The sequence below is a fragment of the Coregonus clupeaformis genome, unplaced genomic scaffold (assembly GCF_020615455.1).
Source record: "Coregonus clupeaformis isolate EN_2021a unplaced genomic scaffold, ASM2061545v1 scaf0308, whole genome shotgun sequence".
In the NCBI taxonomy this organism is placed as follows: domain Eukaryota; kingdom Metazoa; phylum Chordata; class Actinopteri; order Salmoniformes; family Salmonidae; genus Coregonus; species Coregonus clupeaformis.
Genome location: NW_025533763.1, coordinates 228,847 through 250,495, shown reverse-complemented (window position 1 = coordinate 250,495; position 21,649 = coordinate 228,847). Strand labels below are relative to the sequence as shown.

The following is a 21,649-nucleotide window of genomic DNA, read 5'->3' as shown; positions in this document are numbered from 1 at the left end:
CAGCAGAAACAGATGAAGAAAATGTAGAGAGGGAGGGAGTGAAAAGATGCCAGGTCGGCAGGGAGTTTAGTTTTCTTCCATTTCCGCTCAGCTGCCCGGAGCTCTGTTCTGTGAGCTCGCAATGAGTCATCAAGCCACGGAGCTGGAGGGGAGGACCGAGCCGGCCGGGAGGATAGGGGACACAGGGAGTCAAAGGATGCAGAAAGGGAGGAGAGGAGGGTTGAGGAGGCAGAATCAGGAGATTGGAGGGAGAAGGATTGAGCAGAGGGAAGAGATGATAGGATGGAAGAGGAGAGAGTAGTGGGAGAGAGAGAGCGAAGGTTGCGGCGGCGCTGTTACCATCTGTGTAGGGGCAGAGTGAGTAGTGTTGGAGGAGAGCGAGAGAGAAAAGGATACAAAGTAGTGGTCGGAGACATGGAGGGGAGTTGCAGTGAGATTAGTAGAAGAGCAACATCTAGTAAAGATGAAGTCAAGCGTATTGCCTGCCTTGTGAGTGGGGGGTGGTGAGAGGGTGAGGTCAAAAGAGGAGAGGAGTGGAAAGAAGGAGGCAGAGAGAAATGAGTCAAATGTAGACGTAGGGAGGTTGAAATCCCCCAAAACTGTGAGGGGTGAGCCATCCTCAGGAAAGGAACTTATCAAGGCGTCAAGCTCATTGAAGAACTCTCCAAGGGAACCTGGAGGGCGATAGATGACAAGGATATTAAGCTTAAATGGGCTAGTGACTGTGACAGCGTGGAATTCAAATGAGGAGATAGACAGATGGGTTAGGGGAAAAATTGAGAATGACCACTTGGGAGAGATGAGGATTCCTGTGCCACCACCCCTCTGACCAGATGCTCTCGGGGTATACGAGAACACATGGTCAGACGAGGAGAGAGCAGTAGGAGTAGCAGTGTTTTCAGTGGTAATCCATGTTTCCGTCAGCGCCAGGAAGTCGAGGGACTGGAGGGTAGCATAGGCTGGGATGAAGTCAGCCTTGTTGGCGGCAGAACGGCAGTTCCAGAGGCTGCCTGAGACCTGGAACTCCAGGTGTGTGGTGCGTGCAGGGACCACCAGGTTAGAGAGGCAGCAGCCACGCGGTGTGAGGCGTTTGTGTAGCCTGTGCGGAGAGGAGAGAACAGGGATAGGCAGAGGCATAGTTGACAGGCTGCAGCAGATGGCTACAATAATGCAGAGGAGATCGGAATGAAATGAATTAAACATCTGGGAAAGGAGAGAGCAGGCCTCCCTCACCAAAAAAAAAAATATATATAACTCTCCCAACTTCCACCTCAGAAACTATAATTGTTTCACTGAACCACCCGAATAAAACTCTCCCAACTTCCACTTTAGAAATTATAATTGTTGTAAACTACAGCAGACTGTTATCAGTAGCTGTAATTAAGTACAGCAGCTACCAACCACCTAACGTTAATGCCTCGGATAATGAGGTTAGAAAAACAGCTGAATGGTAGCAGCTAGCTGGCTCAATCACAGGTACTCTTAAGCATGAAATAACATTGGAAACAACTAACCACAGTTGCTAAAAGTTACCAGTAGCTACCCGCTAGCTAGCTAGCTAGCTTTGTTGGTCCAAGTAGTGGGTAAGCTAGCCTCGTGCTTCGCCGGGGTCCGCCGAATACAGTCCTTACCTACAATAATTACCTACAATAACCTTCAATAACTACCTGAGTAAGCTACCTATAATACCAAACTACAATACCTACCTACAATCTAAATACATGGTTTAAGCTTAACTCAACACCATATAAGAAGCCAAGCTTACCTTTCATAACGCAGCAATGATTAAACGTTGGGTAGCTAGCACAAAGATATTGTATTTAGCTACTACAGTACAGCCAGCTGGTAGTGTTGGCTAGCTAGCAATGGCTGCTGTGTTGACTTTGTTTGAAAAACGGCGTCGCTGCGAACGAATGTAGCTGGCTAAAAGGATATTGTTTTTAGTTGCTACCGTTGCTAATAGCTACTCGCCAGCTAATCCAGGAGGTGAGTTAGCTAGCTAGCTTCGTGCTACACCCGGCACCGCCGAATACAAAAGTAACCTACAATAACTACACAACAGCTACCCACAACAGCCCACGATGCCTACCTATACTACTTAATAATATACAGCCCACGATGCCTACCTATAATACCTAACTACAATCTAAATACATAGTTTAAGCCTCGACAAAGCCCAAGCTATGTATGAAGCCAAACTGGCAGACTGCAATCAGTAGCCGTAATTAAGTACAGCAGCTACCAACCACCTAACGTTAATGATAATGAGGTTAGAAAAACAGCTGAATGGTGGCGGCTAGCTGGCTCAATTACAGGTACTCTTAAGCGTGAAATAACATTGGAAACAACTAACCACTGTTGCTAAAAGTTACCGGTAGCTACCCTCTAGCTAGCTAGCTTTGTTGGTCAAAGTAGTGGGTAAGCTAGCCTCATGCTTCGCCGGGGTACGCCGAATACAGTCCTTACCTACAATAATAACCTACAATAATAACCTACAATAACTACCTGAGTAAACTACCTATAATACCTAACTACAATACCTACCTACAATCTAAATACATGGTTTAAGCTTTACTCAACACCATATAAGAAGCCAAGCTTACCTCCTGCTAGAGAAAACACAACCTCTCCTCTCCCGACCCGATCATTCTATATTCTCTTCAAGCAACTGAAATAAATCAAGTAAATAAGTTAAGCAAGAGACTAAATGCTTTCTCATTAACATATTAATGAATGATTGACAGATCAACTTTACTTGAGGTAAACAAAAACAAATGTACATAACAGGACCACATACACTGAATATGGAGGCCAGGTCTGTTTGATGACTCTGGGAAGACTGACGACTGAGAATCTCTGACTCTGATCTCTCCTGTTGGTTTCTGTGGACAAAACATGAGATTACATCTCCTCATCCAGGGAGTACACACACACACACACACACACACACACACACGCACACACACACACACACACACACACACAGGGAGGGAATGTTGTGTTTGTTTAATATTGTTTCAGGACTATGAAAATTGAAAAAAGTATTAGCCTATGGATTATGAAAAAAACAAAAATAAATGGGAAAATGGGAGAGGAGAAATGACTAGAGACAGTGTTGTTTAACTCACTGACCATGACCCATGAGTTCTTCTTACCTTTGTTCAGTAGAAAAGTCTCCCTCTCTAAACATTAAAGTTAGACGCATAGACCGGTCACTCTTCATGGACACACAGCTGGGTACAGGGGAGGCTGGTCTCTCCTGCTTGATTGGGCTTCAACACAACAGAGACAAACATTACATCTCTCATCTACTCTGAGCTCAGATGGGGAAACAAGAGTTTCATTCCAAAACGCTATATATCCATTTTCAGAAATGTTCGTAAATTAGCTTTTATTGTTTGAAGAAATTATGAAAGAGATTGGTGTGTTTTTTCAGTAGCTAATCATGGCATGTGATTGTTAAATGACAGACATGTATTTGTTTAAAATCTATCACATGCTGGTTCCTTTTCAGAGAGACAAATAATCATGTTTTTTTGCAAAATGCTACATATCTGCCTAACTCTCAGAGAAATAAGTAGTACTGCTAGGTTTTACAAGAATATATATCTGCCTCACTCTCAGAGAAATAAGTAGTACTGCTAGGTTTTACACAGTCAAATGTGGCCGACCGGCTCGATTCAATCTTATGTAGCAAAATTAGAAATTGTGTTTTTTTCATTGGATAAAAATAGAGACTCAGCTAGAAAAAGGTATATCATACACTACAGTTCAGGAACAATGGGAAAGTAATTCTGCTTTGAAAGATGATAAACTTGTAACCTCAATTTTGAGAAAATGGCCTTTGAAAGTTTTTGTACACCTACTGGAGAGCTCTTCTTTATCTACAGTGGTGTTACTTTGGCAGATAATGTCACCCATCTAAATAAATAGTTGTTTTAATATATATAGTTAACTAAATGTATGGTGTTTTTGGTTTATGTCAGTTTCATTGTTTGTTATACTATTAATGGTTATTTTATGGTCGTAATTGGTAAAATTAACTAGAAAATGTCATATTTTGCAATTCTGAGTAATTACTATTTTAGTAAGGATATACTTTATTCAGTACTACTGCAGTTGATAAATAATTCCAACAGATGGCAGCATAAGACCACGAATGACATTTCAGAAGGTTAGTTTAGTTTTCTCCCTGGATACACCACCACTCCCCCTCACAGGAAAACTCCTGCACACGCTTTTTACTGTCCCTTTCCACACTGCTAATGCAAGAGGAACAACTGAAAAAGCATTTAACACATTACTGTGAAATAATATAATGATGATTCATGTTTATGCTTAGCTGTTTTTATGCTCATGTTTTGATGAAATTATACTTCATTACTATAACGATTATCAATAAGCCTGAACATTAATTTAGTCACCTCTGGTCAAGAAAAACATATTTTCCTAGTACATTCATTGTGAGATTCATCAACCAGCAGCGAGCACTCTGCCTTCTAGGGCAAGCGAGGGGCATGTTGAGGTACATTTGCTAACCGTGAGGGTTGCATTATCAGGGGGAAAACTACCCGTCCTCCAAGACACATACAGCACCCGATGTCACAGGAAGGCCAAAAATATCATCAAGGACATCAACCACCCGAGCCACTGCCTGTTCACCCCACTATCATCCAGAAGGCGAGGTCAGTACAGGTGCATCAAAGCTAGGACCGAGAGACTGAAAAACAGCTTCTATCTCAAGGCCATCAGACTGTTAAATAGCCATCACTAGCACATTAGAGGCTGCTGCTGCCTATTGAAATCACTGTTCACTTTAAGAAATGGAACACTAGTCACTTTAATAATGTTTCCATATCTTGCACTACTAATCTCATATGTATATACTGTATTCTATAATATACTACTGTATATTAGTCCATGCTGCTCTGTCATTGCTTGTCCATATATGTATATATTCTTAAATTCCATTAATTACTAGTTTTGTGTGTATTGGGTATATGTTGTGAAATTGTTAGATATTACTTGTTAGATATTACTGCACTGTCGGAACTAGAAGCACAAGCATTTCGCTACACCCGCTATAACATCTGCTAAACACGTGTATGTGACAACTAACATTTGATTTGATTTGATGTAATTTATTGGCGGGCTGGAAGATGCACTCGTCTTTTCTATTCTGAGGTTATTTACTCCCAATATCAGATATTAAGATTATTTTCTATAATGCATGTAAACTAGGGTTGAGGTTAGTGCATCTGACTAGTGATCATTTACCCGGGGTTCAACACCTGCTATAGTCACTATTTTGTTGCTCTTCCAAAAGCATCACAGGCCTAATACGAGATATATAGCTAACTAAAGTAATGAGTGACCATTTTAGAAAATCATGGGACATATAGTATTTGGTGAGGCAGCTGAGAAATAAAGTGTATTTTTCTTGTTAATTCCTTAGATCAGTCTCAAACCTGCCCCACCTATCCTACGCCAATTTCTGGTCTTTCACATAGAGGTTACTAGGTCACCCAGTTCAAATCACATTTGAAAAATAAAACTAATGTTTATCAAGTGTTCTGCCTTGCAATAATAAATACATAATAAAACAACAACAAAATAATCAAAACGCTATTTAATACTATAATTGTATTTACTAAGATAATATTATTATTAAAATAGTTTCTAAAAGTGTTCTAGGCTACCCTACCCTAGAATTAGGGGTTAGGGTTACGGCTAAAATAGGTTATAAGTAGGGTAAGAGTTTCTGTATAGCACTTTGTGACATCTGCTGGTGTAAAAAGGGCTTTATAAATACATTTGATTGATTGTTAGGTTTAGGGTTTATATGGCAAAAAACAGTATGGGTTTATGGCACTCTTCCTCCTCCTTGTGGCCGTATGTGGGTACTACATAACTCATTCATTACATAATTTTTTTTTTAGTCATGGGTCTCCCGGTCGCGGCCGGCTACGACAGTCTGGATTCGAACCAGGATCTCTAGTGGCCTTAGACCACTGCAGGAGACCTGACACTTCATGACACTTGCTAGGCTTAGGCTCATAATCTGAGGTAGCAACTGCGTCTTATCTAAAAATCCATTAGCTAGACCACCCGATTAGACAACAATCACCCCATTATACCCATTTGGTTTGCAACTCAGTGAACCTGCGCAGCATTCGCTCAATTTGATGCCTATGAACGAAGATTCCGATGCATATCAAATTACCCAGCAGCCATTTAGAAACCACAAGTCGTCAAAAAAATTGTTATTTCTTAATTAAAAAATGTCTTCTGGCTGTTTAAAATCAGCCACATCTTGAAAAAGAGGACAGGGACATGCGTTTTGTTTTGATTGTACACTTTAAAAACAACAACAAATATGGCTAACCATGACCAGAAAATGTTGAATGTTTGATGGCTATCCGCCAGCCATCGCCTCCTTAACTGTGTCTCACCTCACTATAGGTGACCACAACATGTACTCTGGTGAACAGTGTGCGCGCTCACCAAGTAGCCGTAACCTTGTTAATAATAAGTTACCTGAGGTGAACCTACAGGGTTAACGCTCACCAAGTAGCCGAAACCTTGTTAATAATAAGTTACCTGAGGTAAACCTACAGGATTAACGCAGGCAGGTATCATTGATAACAAAAGTGAAGCTGGTATTGTGACGCAGAACAATGGGCTGAGAATAGAATGTTCTGAAGGCGAGTCGGTGTCACAGAGCTCAATAGAACTAATAGGAGCTGGTAGGGTGAAAAATGCCCAAACATGAGGCTTGTTTTTTCGCAATTACTTCATAACCAGGGACAGAAGGTAATATTATGAAACTGGGCTCCATGGCGGATGCAATGAACTAATTTTATCAGAAATAAACGTTGTAAAAAATGTCACTTGAGGAACCCCGAAAATAATATTAAATAGGTCAGTCCTTGGACACAGAGGGGTTAAACACTAAAGTTACCGTCCATCTAGTGAAGAGAGGAGAACCGGACAGAGGGATGGTAGGTAGCCAGCATCCGTCAACGAGAGAGGGAGAAGCCCTCCACGGTATTTAACAGGTGGAAGAAACAACCCGGGAGCTCCATCGGTCCACAAGAAATGCAGGCAGCCGGTGATGATGTAGTGGTAGCTAGGATAACTAGGATGCTGCTGGTAGAGTAGCTAGCTTAGCTAGCTGTACCGACTAGCTTGGCTAGCTAGCAGGTAGTTCGTCTGTCCCTCGAGGATGATGACGAATCCGGTGAACCACAAGATGAAACAACGATAGCGAGTGAAAAGGATCTGGCTACACTCATACTGTCACTGACCATTACGCAAAAAAAGCTAATTGAACAATCAACTTCGGCGTCTCAACACTGTATTGAACTCCGTCATTATTCCCCAACATCACCTCAGTCCACTCTGCGCGTAACTGGACAATATGCTTGGCGCCAAACCGTACGTGGACGCGGACAGTTCCAGAACGCGGACATGAGCAGAGCCACACAATAAACTAAACCGTCTTTACAGTGGCTTACATTAGTAATATTCTTTAATTTATTTTTTATATGTAAAACAAACATTCAACGTTTTTTTATAACAATATTTTGAGATCTGGGCCCATATCCACAAAGTATCTCAGAGTAGAAAATTGGTCGTATAAGTGCTGAGAATTAAGACATTTACTCTTATGGGTATAAATCAATGCATAGCATTTTGTCTTCGGTTTGGCAGATTAACTCATGCTTATTTCTGAAGAGAAACTCAGGTTTTCGCCCAGCGCCTAAGGAGTTGGAGCTGTGGCAGGAGTTGGACCTATGGCAGAAAGGTGGCTGGTTTGAATCACGGGCCGGGCGCTGGAAATAATGGGCAGGCTTGATCTGACCACTGGAGGGCTGCTGGGTTCACATCCTCAAAACATTCACCTTTCATTGATCAGAACTCTAGAGGTTCTTCTTCACTGAACCCAAAAATATATCTAACTTTTAGTGGTTCAATATATTAATGAAGTGATAGAAGCCTTTTTGGTTCTATAAGGAACCTTATTTTCTAAGTGTATAATAAACACGATTTTCTTTTGATTATTTAATTACCTACATCATGTTATTTCAAGTTATCCTTTTGGAGCGGAACATCACGTTGTTAAAAAATAATCATAAATTGGCCATGGCTATAAATTGGGCAATTGAAGGCATCTAGGGCGAAATATGTGTTCGATGAAAATGAACATTGTATGCAAAGTTGTAGGCAACATTATTGGCAAGGGACATGATGCCTACGATGTCAAAGCTATTTAGAGTTGTTAAATGGGTGTGAAGAGTGTGTTGGTATAACGGTAATATTGTCAAAATTCCGCTTGTAACAACCATCAGAATTGGTTAAAGAAATATGCATTCCATTATATTAGGCAATAATGAAGAGTAGGCAAAGTGGTTGTGTCGTATTAAAATTCTATCAAATGTCTTCCATTGCAACGAGTCCAGTCAGGGTGCTGCAGAACCCCTGCAGTACCTCCACTGACCCCGGATTGAGAACTCCTGATTTAGCAGATACACTAATCCAGAGTGATTTACAGTAAGTGCATTCATCTTAAGATAGCTATTTATTTTGTAAATAAAATTAATACATTCTTAATAAAATTGTCATCTCACCTCTTAGCTTTGGTGTCATGTTCCCCAGAGAGACGCATTTTAGAGGCAGGGCCCCCCTCCTCTCTCTCCCCAGAGAGACTCCTTTTAGAGGCAGGGCCCCCCTCCTCTCTCTCCCCAGAGAGACTCAATTTAGAGGCAGGGACCCCCTCCTCTCTCTCTCCAGAGAGACTCATTTTATACCACTGACCCCTAAACAGAGATGCAGCATGTTGGTTGTGTTGAACACAGTGACAACTCATTCTAGAATGTCAATTCTTCTCTTTTACTCATGATCTCTTAGAAATAAAACATTTACTAACAGACATATCCAAACAGTCGGGTGATTTAATTTAATCACATGAACATTGTTACATTCCTCAACAATAAATAAAACATTGTCTCTCAAACAGAAGAAGGAACTAACAAAGAGTCACTAACAACAACCAAAACGAAACAGGTGGTTTTAGGATGGGTTCTGAAAGACACTCATGGGGGTGTCCACTAGTGATGGGAATCAGAGGCTTTCTGAACGCTTTGGGGCTTTCACCAAATTGTGCCGAAAATGCCCTTGATAGATTTGAGTGCTAATAAACAACATTTAGTTAGAATGTGGGGTTCGCTTTTTGCCTCCAGGTTCACTATGTTTTGAAAAACGATGCATATGTGGCTTTCAACGTGGCACCGTCATAGGATGCCACCTTTCCAACAAGTCAGTTCGTCAAATTCCTGCCCTGCTAGAGCTGAATGTTTTTTTTCCTTCTTTTTTTTCATTTTTTTTTTTCATATTGAGTCTTTCCAAGTTATTACACATTTCATGATTTACAATCAGATTACTTCTTACAGTTACATTCATTTAGATGGGTCAGAGGGGCATGTACATTCAAGGTCATGGACATTTTTACATTGCTCAAATGCAGTGCTTCTCAGTCCTGGTCCCGGGGACCCAAAGGGGCGCACACTCCAACCCCCGCCCCCTCCCACCCCCGCCCTCTCACACCCAACCCAAACGAGATGCTCCATGATGAGTTGAATAAAGTGTGAGAGAGAATGCGCACTAGCAAAAGCGATTGGACCCTGCATTGCCCTGGGCAAGATTAAACCAGTAGGTGAAAGCCAAAAAGGGCCACCAGATGACACACTTCTACATTGACTGCTAACATCATAGACTGTTGTTAATTAATGCATAAAAAAAAAAGACAATTTGCTCTAAAACAGCCCACAAGTTCTTTAAATTAATCATTGCTTAACTATATTTTATGCATGACAGAAGAATCAGTGCAGAGCTGAAAGCAGGCAATAGTTTGACAACCACCATGTTCTATGCAGTTGATTTTACAGGCAATCCCTTTTGAATGCTTCTCTTTTCTCACTGCGGACAAACAAAGGACAGGAAGAGGTCCACTTCATTTTGGATCACCACGGGGGGCGGGTGAATGTTATCCGGAGAATAGTGGCAGGAGGTCATCTGCCAAACGTCAATGAGGACCACGGGCAAGTCCCTGAATATTTCCCTTAGAGCCATGTCGAGCTGCCAGGAGAGCCAGTCGCTGCCGTACACATCCTTGTAGCCCGTGTTGGCTGATTTGATCACTACCAGAGTAGTGGGAGATCGTCTTAGCAGCGACGCCACAGCCCTACGGATGACGACCAGACGGTGTGCATACACAGCCAGTGGGTACGTGGTGAAATGAGCCCAGATGGTGAAGACGACTACAGAGTGTGCACCCCCTGCCAGACCCTCCACCTCCCTGGCGATGTAGTGGAGGTCAGCCCAGGGGGTCTTGCTCGTCCGTATAGGTATCCCATGGGCCCGCCAGATGATACGGGTGTTGGACTGGGTGTCGACTGCCTCAAAGGGGCCCGATTTACTTGATGTGTGAAGGTTCAGGCGTTTCAGTGTTGGCACAGTGTTCTCCAGGTACTCCAACCATTGACGGAGAGTGGAGTCACCCATCATAAGGATCTGTTTGTCCTTCAGGCATCCAGATATCAGTTTAGCTGAGGGAAATGATTTTGAGTCACACACCATGGACGTCCAGCGATCCTGGAGGTAGAATCCAGACGGTACTGGGGTGTGCAAACCAGGACGGCATTTTGTGTTTGGACCTAGAGAGAGAGAAATCATTGTTAGATCATCTGAGCCGAATCTGCATCGCTAGCATGAAATAAAATGTTATTTTCACCTGCCGAATACCGTGAAACGCTAACTTACATGCCCTTAACCAACAATGCATGAAGAAGTTAAGAAAATATTTACTAAATAAAATAAAGTAAAAAATCTAATATACAGGGGGTACCGAGTCAATGTACGGGGATACAGGTTAGTCGAGGTAGAGGACGCTGATTTGTGATAATGACACCAGTTTGCAAGTTGATAACAAGCCAGGTTTAAACCAGATAACAAAGGATATGACTTGTTTAAAGATTGTGACTTATGTAGGTAGCAAGGTACTGCTGTATTCTGTGTAGTGGTATTACAATAACCCAAGGAACTGCTGTATTCTGTGTAATGGTATTACAATAACCCAAGGAACTGCTGTATTCTGTGTAATGGTATTACAGTAACCCAAGGAACTGCTGTATTCTGTGTAATGGTATTACAGTAACCCAAGGTACTGCTGTATTCTGTGTAGTGGTATTACAATAACAGGAGGAAAAGAGGAATATGTTGTAGGGACTTACGGGTTTCCTTGCCCTGTTGCTGGACATGTACAACTGAATGATCATATGGTACAATAATGTTTGTGAATCTGCAAAAAATGAAATATTATTTGAGTGTGAAGAACAACAATCAATAATTTGGAGACACTACCATTAAGTGATGGAACAGGATGCAGTGCAGTCATGGTTTGTACACATATCTGCTAACATTGGGTCTACAGCAATTTACTTTATTTTCCTGAACAGCATGAATTGTCAATTCACCAATGTTATGTGAGTTCCTCTTTCCCCAACATAAAATATTTTCAAATAATAGGATAGGATTGTGTTTGGATAACAAGAGGGCCCACATTAAATCAGATGGTGGGTAAAAAATGACCCCCAAGCTGCATATTTGACACCCGATTGAAAGATATCTACCTATTAAGAAGAGTTGTCTCCAACTTGGAGAGTACTGCCTGGTAACCACCCATGCTGTGGTAGGTCAAAGCATGGCAGGGCAGGGAAGATGGCCGACGACAGAACCAGGACTCTCCGGTGACTGGCTCTCTGTACTCACAGCAACACTGCAAGTCATTCCCCACCAGCCTAGGACTTCTCTGGGCATTGCACATCGTTGTTTCCTGCTTGCCACCCTCCTCAAAGTAGCCTTGGAAGTAGACCTTATCTGGGTCCTGTTCCCTTTGCCTGCACAGTACCTGCACGGCCTCACTGGAGTGCACTAGGCGGATGGACACCTTGGCAGGTCCGGGCCAAAGCAGGGCCAGGCGGGCAGTGTAGGTGCCATTAAAGTGGTCTGTTACAGCTCCATAAGTACTGGCCTTAAGTTCTGCGTTAAACAACTTGGCCTGAAAAAAGTCCCCTCCATAGGTTTTGATCCTGTTTTTAGTATCTCTAGCTATCAAAATGACATCTATAAACCCTCCAACTGTGTGGTTTGAATTGGGGTTGACAACAGAGAATGAGCACTTAGTGGGGTTTGTGGCCTCATCTGTGGATAAGAGGTCAACAGGCGGTAATGTCCATTGTAGCTCTGTGACCAGAGATTCCCATTCCTCTTTACTTATTAAGGAGTCATTGGTTGGCATAAATGTCCTGTTGGTGATTCCATTACAAATATCAACAGTGGTAACATATGGAGTATCAGTGGTAAAGGTAGTGTGGTTGACTTTAAGGTAATGTGAAAGAATATTCAATTGGCAATGGTTGTCTCGACACACCTGAAATAGAAAGACATGGTAGCCCTTACTACATTTAAAATATGATCTCATGAACTCTGCTATATTTGATGTTTGTCCAAAAGATGCAAATGTTGAACTGCATGCTCAACGATCCTCTTGTGGACAAAATACCACCACTGCTAAATTGCCTCCCGGTGTATAATTTCATCTTGGAGAAACATTGAATGTAAAGCTGGGGAACAGGCTGTCAAGTTAACAAGTAACTCTTTGAATGATCAATAACTAATAATTCCATGAATCATTATTTTGACCAAAACCTGAGCAATAAAAAGTAATCTGACTGAACAAAGGCAAATTAAAATGGCATTTTAAATTAGATTAGACCTTAATGGAGCCTAAGCTTTTTAATGATTTCAAGCATCTTACAGTACTTGTATTTATATGTCTTATAATCATTTATAAGATCAAGAATATAAAAAGTGCTTTAGAACTTACTGACAAAAACAAAATGGTGATCGTTACCACCATAAACAATATCTGTAGCTGCAGTCTTCCCATTCTCAATCTGTTGGTAAATCAGAAGGTAAAAGATTATCAAAGTTTGAACAGACAGGAAAGGCAGCTCTCCAAATCTTGAATATGATGGACAGGAAAATGTCAAAATTAGAGCCATATACATAACTTACTTTTGGACAGTTTTACTTTTTATGAGTTCCAGTGACATTTTTTGTGCAGGGCCCCAGTATTGACTAACTAACAATACTACTGGAAATATGTTTTCATTCTCTTAAGGGTTCTTATTTTTATTTTTTCCTTTTTTCTATTTTTTTTCTATTTTAATTTTTTTAATGGATCAGCTTAATATTGCAGATAGATTGTATCTTCTATCAATTTAATTGTCTGCATCACTTCCAATCCCCCATGTTTTTTTTATATATATATATATATATATATATATATATATATACTCCCCTTTATTACTTTTCAACCCCACCATCCTTTCCCTACTTGGAATAAATTAGTGAACAACAATGCCCAGGCCTCTACTTCCGGTCTATACTTACTATCTACACCTTATGGACAGAGTTAATTTTACAATAATTCTATTATATATATATATATATATATATATATTTTTTTTTTTTTTTTTTTTGCTCCTGAACTTCTTCTACTCTCAACCTCTCCGATTTTCATGATGTCCATCCGGTTTGCTTCTATATGCCATAACTTTCTAACTGTGCTCTTTCCCAAAAGCTCCCAACATACAACCTATATACTTATTATGGACACAGTATGCTTACATTATTAGCTATCTTTGTTATTATTTGTTGTTATTTGTTATTAGAGACAGAATCATTAGATCATTTGTTTTGGTTCTGTCCATTTGTAGTTTGTTTTTGGACACAGGTCCAGGAATGGCTAAAGGATTGCAATATTTACCTGGAACTAACCTTGCAGATAGCATTACTGGGTGATCTGAAAAGTCATAGTCAATCAATCAATAATATAATAATACTTTTAGCAAAAATGTTTATTTTTATTCACAATCTGTAGAAGCAATGAGAATAGAAAGGTTCAGAACTTTTGTAAAACATCACAGTACGGTTGAAATATATATGGCAAATAGAAATCCTATATGGATGGTGTTAAGAGATAGATGGGAGGTATTGAATAGAGTTGAAGGATGGGACTAATAACAAATAACAACAAATAATAACAAAGATAACTAATAACGTAAGCATACTGTGTCCATAATAAGTATATAGGTTGTAGGTTGAGAGCTTTTGGGAAAGAGCACAGTTAGAAAGATATGGCATATAGAAGCAAACCGGATGGATATCATGAAAATGATCGGAAAGGTTGAGAGTAGAAGAGGTTCAGGAGCAATATATATATATATATATATATATATATATATATATATATATATATATATATATATATATATATATATATATACACACAGTGGGGAGAACAAGTATTTGATACACTGCAGATTTTGCAGGTTTTCCTACTTACAAAGCATGTAGAGGTCTGTAATTTTTATCATAGGTACACTTCAACTGTGAGAGACGGAATCTAAAACAAAAATCTAGAAAATCACATTGTAAGTAATTAATTTGCATTTTATTGCATGACATAAGTATTTGATCACCTACCAACCAGTAAGAATTCCGGCTCTCACAGACCTGTTAGTTTTTCTTTAAGAAGCCCTCCTGTTCTCCACTCATTACCTGTATTAACTGCACCTGTTTGAACTCGTTACCTGTATAAAAGACACCTGTCCACACACTCAATCAAACAGACTCCAACCTCTCCACAATGGCCAAGACCAGAGAGCTGTGTAAGGACATCAGGGATAAAATTGTAGACCTGCACAAGGCTGGGATGGGCTACAGGACAATAGGCAAGCAGCTTGGTGAGAAGGCAACAACTGTTGGCGCAATTATTAGAAAATGGAAGAAGTTCAAGATGACAGTCAATCACCCTCAGTCTGGGGCTCCATGCAAGATCTCACCTCGTGGGGCATCAATGATCATGAGGAAGGTGAGGGATCAGCCCAGAACTACACGGCAGGACCTGGTCAATGACCTGAAGAGAGCTGGGACCACAGTCTCAAAGAAAACCATTAGTCCCCCTGCTCAAGCCAGAGCATTTCCAGGCACGTCTGAAGTTTGCCAATGACCATCTGGATGATCCAGAGGAGGAATGGGAGAAGGTCATGTGGTCTGATGAGACAAAAATTGAGCTTTTTGGTCTAAACTCCACTCACCGTGTTTGGAGGAAGAAGAAGGATGAGTACCACCCCAAGAACACCATCCCAACCTTGAAGCATAGAGGTGGAAACATCATTCTTTGGGAATGCTATTCTGCAAAGGGGACAGGATGACTGCACCGTATTGAGGGGAGGATGGATGGGGCCATGTATCGCGAGATCTTGGCCAACAACCTCCTTCCCTCAGTAAGAGCATTGAAGATGGGTCGTGGCTGGGTCTTCCAGCATGACAACGACCCGAAACACTCAGCCAGGGCAACTAAGGAGTGGCTCCGTAAGAAGCATCTCAAGGTCCTGGAGTGGCCTAGCCAGTCTCCAGACCTGAACCCAATAGAAAATCTTTGGAGGGAGCTGAAAGTCCGTATTGCCCAGCGACAGCCCCGAAACCCGAAGGATCTGGAGAAGGTCTGTATGGAGGAGTGGGCCAAAATCCCTGCTGCAGTGTGTGCAAACCTGGTCAAGACCTACAGAAAACGCATGATCTCTGTAATTTCAAAATAACGATTTCTGTACGAAATATTAAGTACTGCTTTTCTGATGTATCAAATACTTATGTCATGCAATAAAATGCAAATGAATTACTTAAAAATCATACAATGTGATTTTCTGGATTTTTGTTTTAGATTCCGTCTCTCACAGTTGAAGTGTACCTATGATACAAATTACAGACCTCTACATGCTTTGTAAGTAGGAAAATCTGCAAAATCGGCAGTGTATCAAATACTTGTTCTCCCCACTGTATATAACTTTTTTTCATTTTTTTATTAGAGCTGCATGTTTGTTGATTTATGTAATGGCATATATTTTAATGCTTTATGTAATGTATTTTATCTATTGAAATATAATTCTGATATAGTTTAACATTTAGTTTCATGGTCATTTATTATGTTTTCCAGAATCTCCAACCAAACTCTGAGATCAGTCTCTCCAGTACCCAGTCATCTGTCCATGAAGAGTGACATCTCTATGGATCATCCTATACATTTTAGTAATAAATCAGGGACCTTTGACCCCAGGTAAGTTACTGGTCAGAATTGATGATATTACTATTGAAGAGGAGAATCTTCTAGATCTGAAACCAGATGTATTTTGTGTATCTGAGCATATCATTTGTTGTTTATGTTACATATTTTAATACACTGAGTGTACAACATTTTCCACAACATTTCCAATGGAGACCATCAGGTTGGTAAGTCATCATACTGTAGCTCAAACCTACTGTGATGACGACCTAACTTTATAATAGTTCGTAGCCTACCTAGCAGAATCTGCCCGTCTTTCTTTCAAAATCAACACATTTATCCATCTTCTTATGCAGTGGTGTAAAGTACTTAAGTAAAAATACTTTAAAGTATCTGTACTTTACTATTTATATTTTTAACAACTTTTACTTTTACTTCACTACATTCATAAAGAAAATGATGTACTTTTTACTCCATACATTTTCCCTGACACCCAAAAGTACTCCTTACATTCAGAAAGTGGTCCAATTCGCACTTATCAAGAGAACATCGCTGGTCATCCCTACTGCCTCTGATCTGGCAGACTCACTAAACACATGCTTCCTTTGTAAATGATAAAAATTATGTCTGAGTGTTGGAAAGTGACCCTGGCTATCCATAAATGAAAATAACAAGAAAATTGTGCAGTCTGGTTTGCTTAATATAAGGAATTTTAATTTTAATTATTCCTACTTTACTTTTACTTTTGATACTTAAGTATATTTTAGCTATTACATTTACTTTTGATACTTAAGTATATTTAGAACCAAATACTTTTAGACTTTTACTCAAGTAGTATTTTACTGGGTGCCTTTCACTTTTACTTGAGTCATTTTCTATTAAGGAATCTTTAATTTTACTCAAGTATGAGAATTGACTACTTTTTCCACCACTGTTCTAATGTTCCATATGCGCCACAGTTTGAACAGACATTTTGTAACTGCGTCGGCTACAAAGTCACTTTCAATTTCAAATAAGGAAATAAAGTTATAACGGTGACTGGGTGAATTAGTTTTCCATTGGCCGGCTCCCCGGGTGAGCAGAGTTGGCACGTTTTAGAGCATTCCATTGGTCCTTAAATTAAATGTCCAATCACCCGTAGCACCGGGCCATGCAAAACGAACACTACCACTGTAGCAGGGCACTGAGACAGAGTTCTGAACCCAGAGGCGTTTAGACTTCAGGAAACGCTTCAAGGTGTCACCCCTTTACAACAGTAACCAGAGGGTGGCGCTAACAGTCAGTTGCATGCCACAGCAGTAACTCATCACATTGTACCGAATATTGCTTCAGTTTTTTTTTCTTATAGTCCTTCTTACATTATTTTTGATAAACATATAATTTACTCTAAACCAGGTTTAGATGTGTTTTTTTCCTCCAAAATGTGATTTACTGTAGACCTTTAATAATTGTAAACAGGCCTACAAATCCAAAAGGTTTTAATTTGAGAATGTTCATTTGTATGCCTCAAATAATAAACTGTCTTAAATTATCTGATGATTAGTTGAATCAGGTGTGTAAATGCTGGGCAAGAACAAAATGATTGAGAAACCCTGAGATAAACATAAAACCCTATCATTTAAAAGCTCCTCCACCATCTTTACCAGAGGTTTGACTGATAACATGTGATAACACTTTGAAAACTGCTGTCTGTCAGCAACTCAGCTCAAGTAGCAGTTCTACTAACTAGTAATATCTCATTCCAGGTATTCATTCTCTTACTCTGTCCATTAGAATAGATTATTGTTCAGAAATACTTACTTTATTTTTCAGTTCTCTCCATATAGTGTTTTCTGCTCTGTCGTCTCAAAATGGATCCTGTACAAAAGAACAACTTTACTTTCTGTTTCAGCTCAACCGTCTCCCCATCCTGATAATCAAGTGTTTTATTGGTATCTTCCACTAGATGGCACTAAACCACTGCTGTAACAGCCACCACGTTTACATGCACACCAATATCCCGTTATTATTCTGTTTTTGAGTTGATGCATGTTCACATCTTATCCCTGTTACAGATGTTTCTGAGGTCTGTGATAATGTTTTCATCTGATTGTCAAACAAATCCCTTCAAAAAGTAGGCCACCTGTTCAGTTTGATTTACGGTAATAATGTATTTAGCTGATTCTCTGTACAGGACCGTATAGCCTACTGGCTACTTTTACCCCTAATTTAGATACGTTTCTGCTTATAATTAGCCACATTTGGTCGGCCATTTGTTTGTCAACTATAGTTAGATACATGCAGCTTCTCTTCTGTTATAACGTGTCGCCCCAGAAGACTAAATAAAGTAGTGGTCACCAGAATAATGTCATACATTGACAGAATGAATGCATTAGTCATCTAGTTAAAACTGCTAAAGATCAGCGTTTCGTTTAGGGACCGGGAGAAAACGCAATAACTCCAAAACAGTGGAAAGATTGGTACTGTGCAAAATGTCCAAATGTCATCAGTTTGAACGGTTTAATAAGGTTGATAAGGTTGAAAATACTGTTTGCATAATAGTGTCAAAAATAACACCTTACAATCTCATTCACATTATCTCAAGAGATACTGAAATGAATAACCTTTATCCACCCCTGTTCCCGAGACAAAATGAACATTTGTTGTATCATTTAAATGCCAGAAATCCATAACTCTGCAGGAGTTCATATTATATTAGGTTACAGGCCTACAGTCAGTGTCCAGATGTCAGTTACTATTCCATTTAACCCATATGAAAATGCATCAATTTCCCTTTCAGGATCCATATATTTCCATATATATATTTTTTTAAGGTAAATGATGAAGACAGCTGACTCTTGAAACATTGGTTATCAGGTTATTACATTATTTCATCTGAGCTCATAGAGTGAGACTCTCCTTTTATTTTACAAGTGTTCTACTCTGCTACCCAGCACCTCTCCTAAACAGGTGTTCTACTCTGTTAGCCAGCACCTCTCCTAAACAGGTGTTCTACTCTGTTAGCCAGCACCTCTCCTAAACAGGTGTTCTACTCTATTAGCCAGCACCTCTCCTAAACAGGTGTTCTACTCTGCTAGCCAGCACCTCTCCTAAACAGGTGTTCTACTCTGCTACCCAGCACCTCTCCTAAACAGGTGTTCTACTCTGTTACCCAGCACCTCTCCTAAACAGGTGTTCTACTCTGCTACCCAGCACCTCTCCTAAACAGGTGTGTGTTTCTTTCCCCTCCAGTTTAAGGTAAAGGACACCTGACTTTATATTTAAAGCCTTTTGGAATCCACATTTTCCACTAAATAAGAAGTGATATTTCCTGGGGCCAGAAAAGGCTCTGCATGGTAGGAATGGCCCAGCAGCACTCCAACACTAGTTTGGTGAATTCCAAATGTTCCCTTTATTCTAGATTATTAACCTGAAATACTCACTTTACTTTCAAACTGCGTTGTAGTTTAAAGATTAAACTATGAGCTGCTCTGTCATCTCAAAATGGCCCCTGTACAGATACTTTGTTATTTTCAGATTCAACTGCAGTCATGGCCTCACCCCTTTATATACCAATAGTAACCAGAGGGTGGCGCTAACAGTCAGTTGCATGTGATTGCAGTAACTCCTGACATTGTGCTAAATCTTGATTCAATTTTTTTATAGTGCTTCTTCAAGACATCTCTTACATTATTTTAGCTAAACTTATAATGTACTCCAAACCAGATTTAGCTGGGGGTTTTTCTCTCCAAAATATGATTTACTGTAGGCCTATAATAATTGTTAACAGTCCTCAAATAAACTGTCTTAAAATATTTGATGATTAGTTGAATCAGGTGTGTATATGCTGGGCAAGAACAAAATGATTGAGAAACCCTGAGATAAACATCAAACCATTACATTTACATTTTAGTCATTTAGCAGATGCTCTTATCAAGAGCGACTTACAGTTAGTGCATAATTACATGTTTAAAAAAATAAATAATAATAATACTGGCCCCCCGTGGGAAACGAACCCACAGCCCTGGCGTTGCAAACGCCATGCTCTACCAACTGAGCTACATCCCTGCCGGCCATTCCCTCCCCTACCCTGGACGGCGCTGGGCCAATTGTGAGCTGCCCATGGGTCTCCCGGTCGCGGCCGGCTACGACAGAGCCTGGATTTGAACCAGGATCTCTAGTAGACCGTAGACCACTGCGCCACTCTGGAGTACACCATATCATTGAAAAGCTCCTGCACCATCTTCACCAGACGTTTTGCTGATAACAAAACCCAAGAACGAAACCCAAGAACTGAGCATGTGTAAAAACCTTTGCATGATATGGTTTTCCATAAGCAAAGTCGACATTAGAATGCAGTATTTCTTGATGCGCATCAGTTCTACAACGTTAATATGTTTTATGGAATAAGGTTTGTAAAATAGGTGTCTCCATAATGACAATCTAAATAACATGTATAATAGTCTACCTTATATCTCATTCCAGGTATTCATTCTCTTACTCTGTCATTTAGAATAGATTATTGTTCAGAAATACTTACTTTATTTTTCAGTTCTCTCCATATAGTGTTTTCTGCTCTGTCATCTCCAAATGGATGCTGCACTTTCAGTTTCAGCTCAGCCGTCTCCTCACCCTGATAATAAAGTGATTACTGGCGGTGCTTGTGGAAGTGTGGGTAGGCTCTGCACACGGAGCTAACTGGAGCTCGGCAGCATCATCACTGTTGGGATTGCCGGCGGCCTCGCTGGTTTGATGATGCTGCTGCTGCTCATCACTCTCCTTTGGCTTTGTTTGGCTACTTTTTGTACCATTGTCTGAAGAAGCCTATTGTTGTGAAACGTCAGGAGTACGTTTTGTTTTTAGAAACTTTTAAATGAGCCACATGGATGCTAACTGGAGATTCAGGTAAAACTATACAAATACACCTTTTTATTTTGGTATTTTGGGGACCAAATAAATGTATACCAACAGTGGACAATTCCCAGCAAAAGCATGGAGCTACAACTCTCTAGTGGAGAATAGAGGGAGTATTCCCCTTGGAGAATCCAGAGTGGCTCACTGAAGAAAAACATATTGGAGAATAACAACAATCTCAATCTGAAGCTTAAAAAAAATAAGGGGAATTCTTCTGAAAATCAGGAACACCATTCTTCCTCCTGCCCCACCTATTTTCCCTGTATGAATATTAGTTGGGATCTAATTGAAGAACATACTGCTTTATAGATCCCAGCCTGACAAACAATTGTTTGGGCCTTACTTTGAGCACTTTGCACTGTGCCTCCATTGAGTCTCCATGTTTCAAGCAGTACAGAGAAAACGCCCTCTAGATGACAGCAGAGGCATGCTCTTGGATCTACCCTGTCTAACCACCAGTTTAGTGACCTTGTTCCATCAATATGTCCATACTACTTCACAACCGATTTGAGGTGTTGACCAGCAATGTCCCATTGGGCTCAACCAAGCCGAGAGTGAGGTTCTAGA

The 21,649-nt window shown here is 40.3% G+C and overlaps 1 protein-coding gene across 1 annotated transcript; it reads right to left on the bottom strand.

Moving 5' to 3' along the window:
- Positions 1-9,596: 9,596 nt before the first annotated feature.
- Positions 9,597-20,747, bottom strand: LOC121560492 (NXPE family member 3-like). Its single transcript, XM_045214770.1, has 5 exons — positions 20,709-20,747; positions 12,947-13,016; positions 11,691-12,490; positions 11,292-11,359; positions 9,597-10,715 (listed from the first exon to the last, which is right to left on the bottom strand). The coding sequence occupies exons 2-5, from the start codon at positions 13,007-13,009 to the stop codon at positions 9,976-9,978; spliced, it is 1,671 nt and encodes a 556-aa protein (XP_045070705.1). The 5' UTR covers positions 13,010-13,016; positions 20,709-20,747; the 3' UTR covers positions 9,597-9,975.
- Between the last annotated feature and the right edge of the window lie 902 nt (positions 20,748-21,649).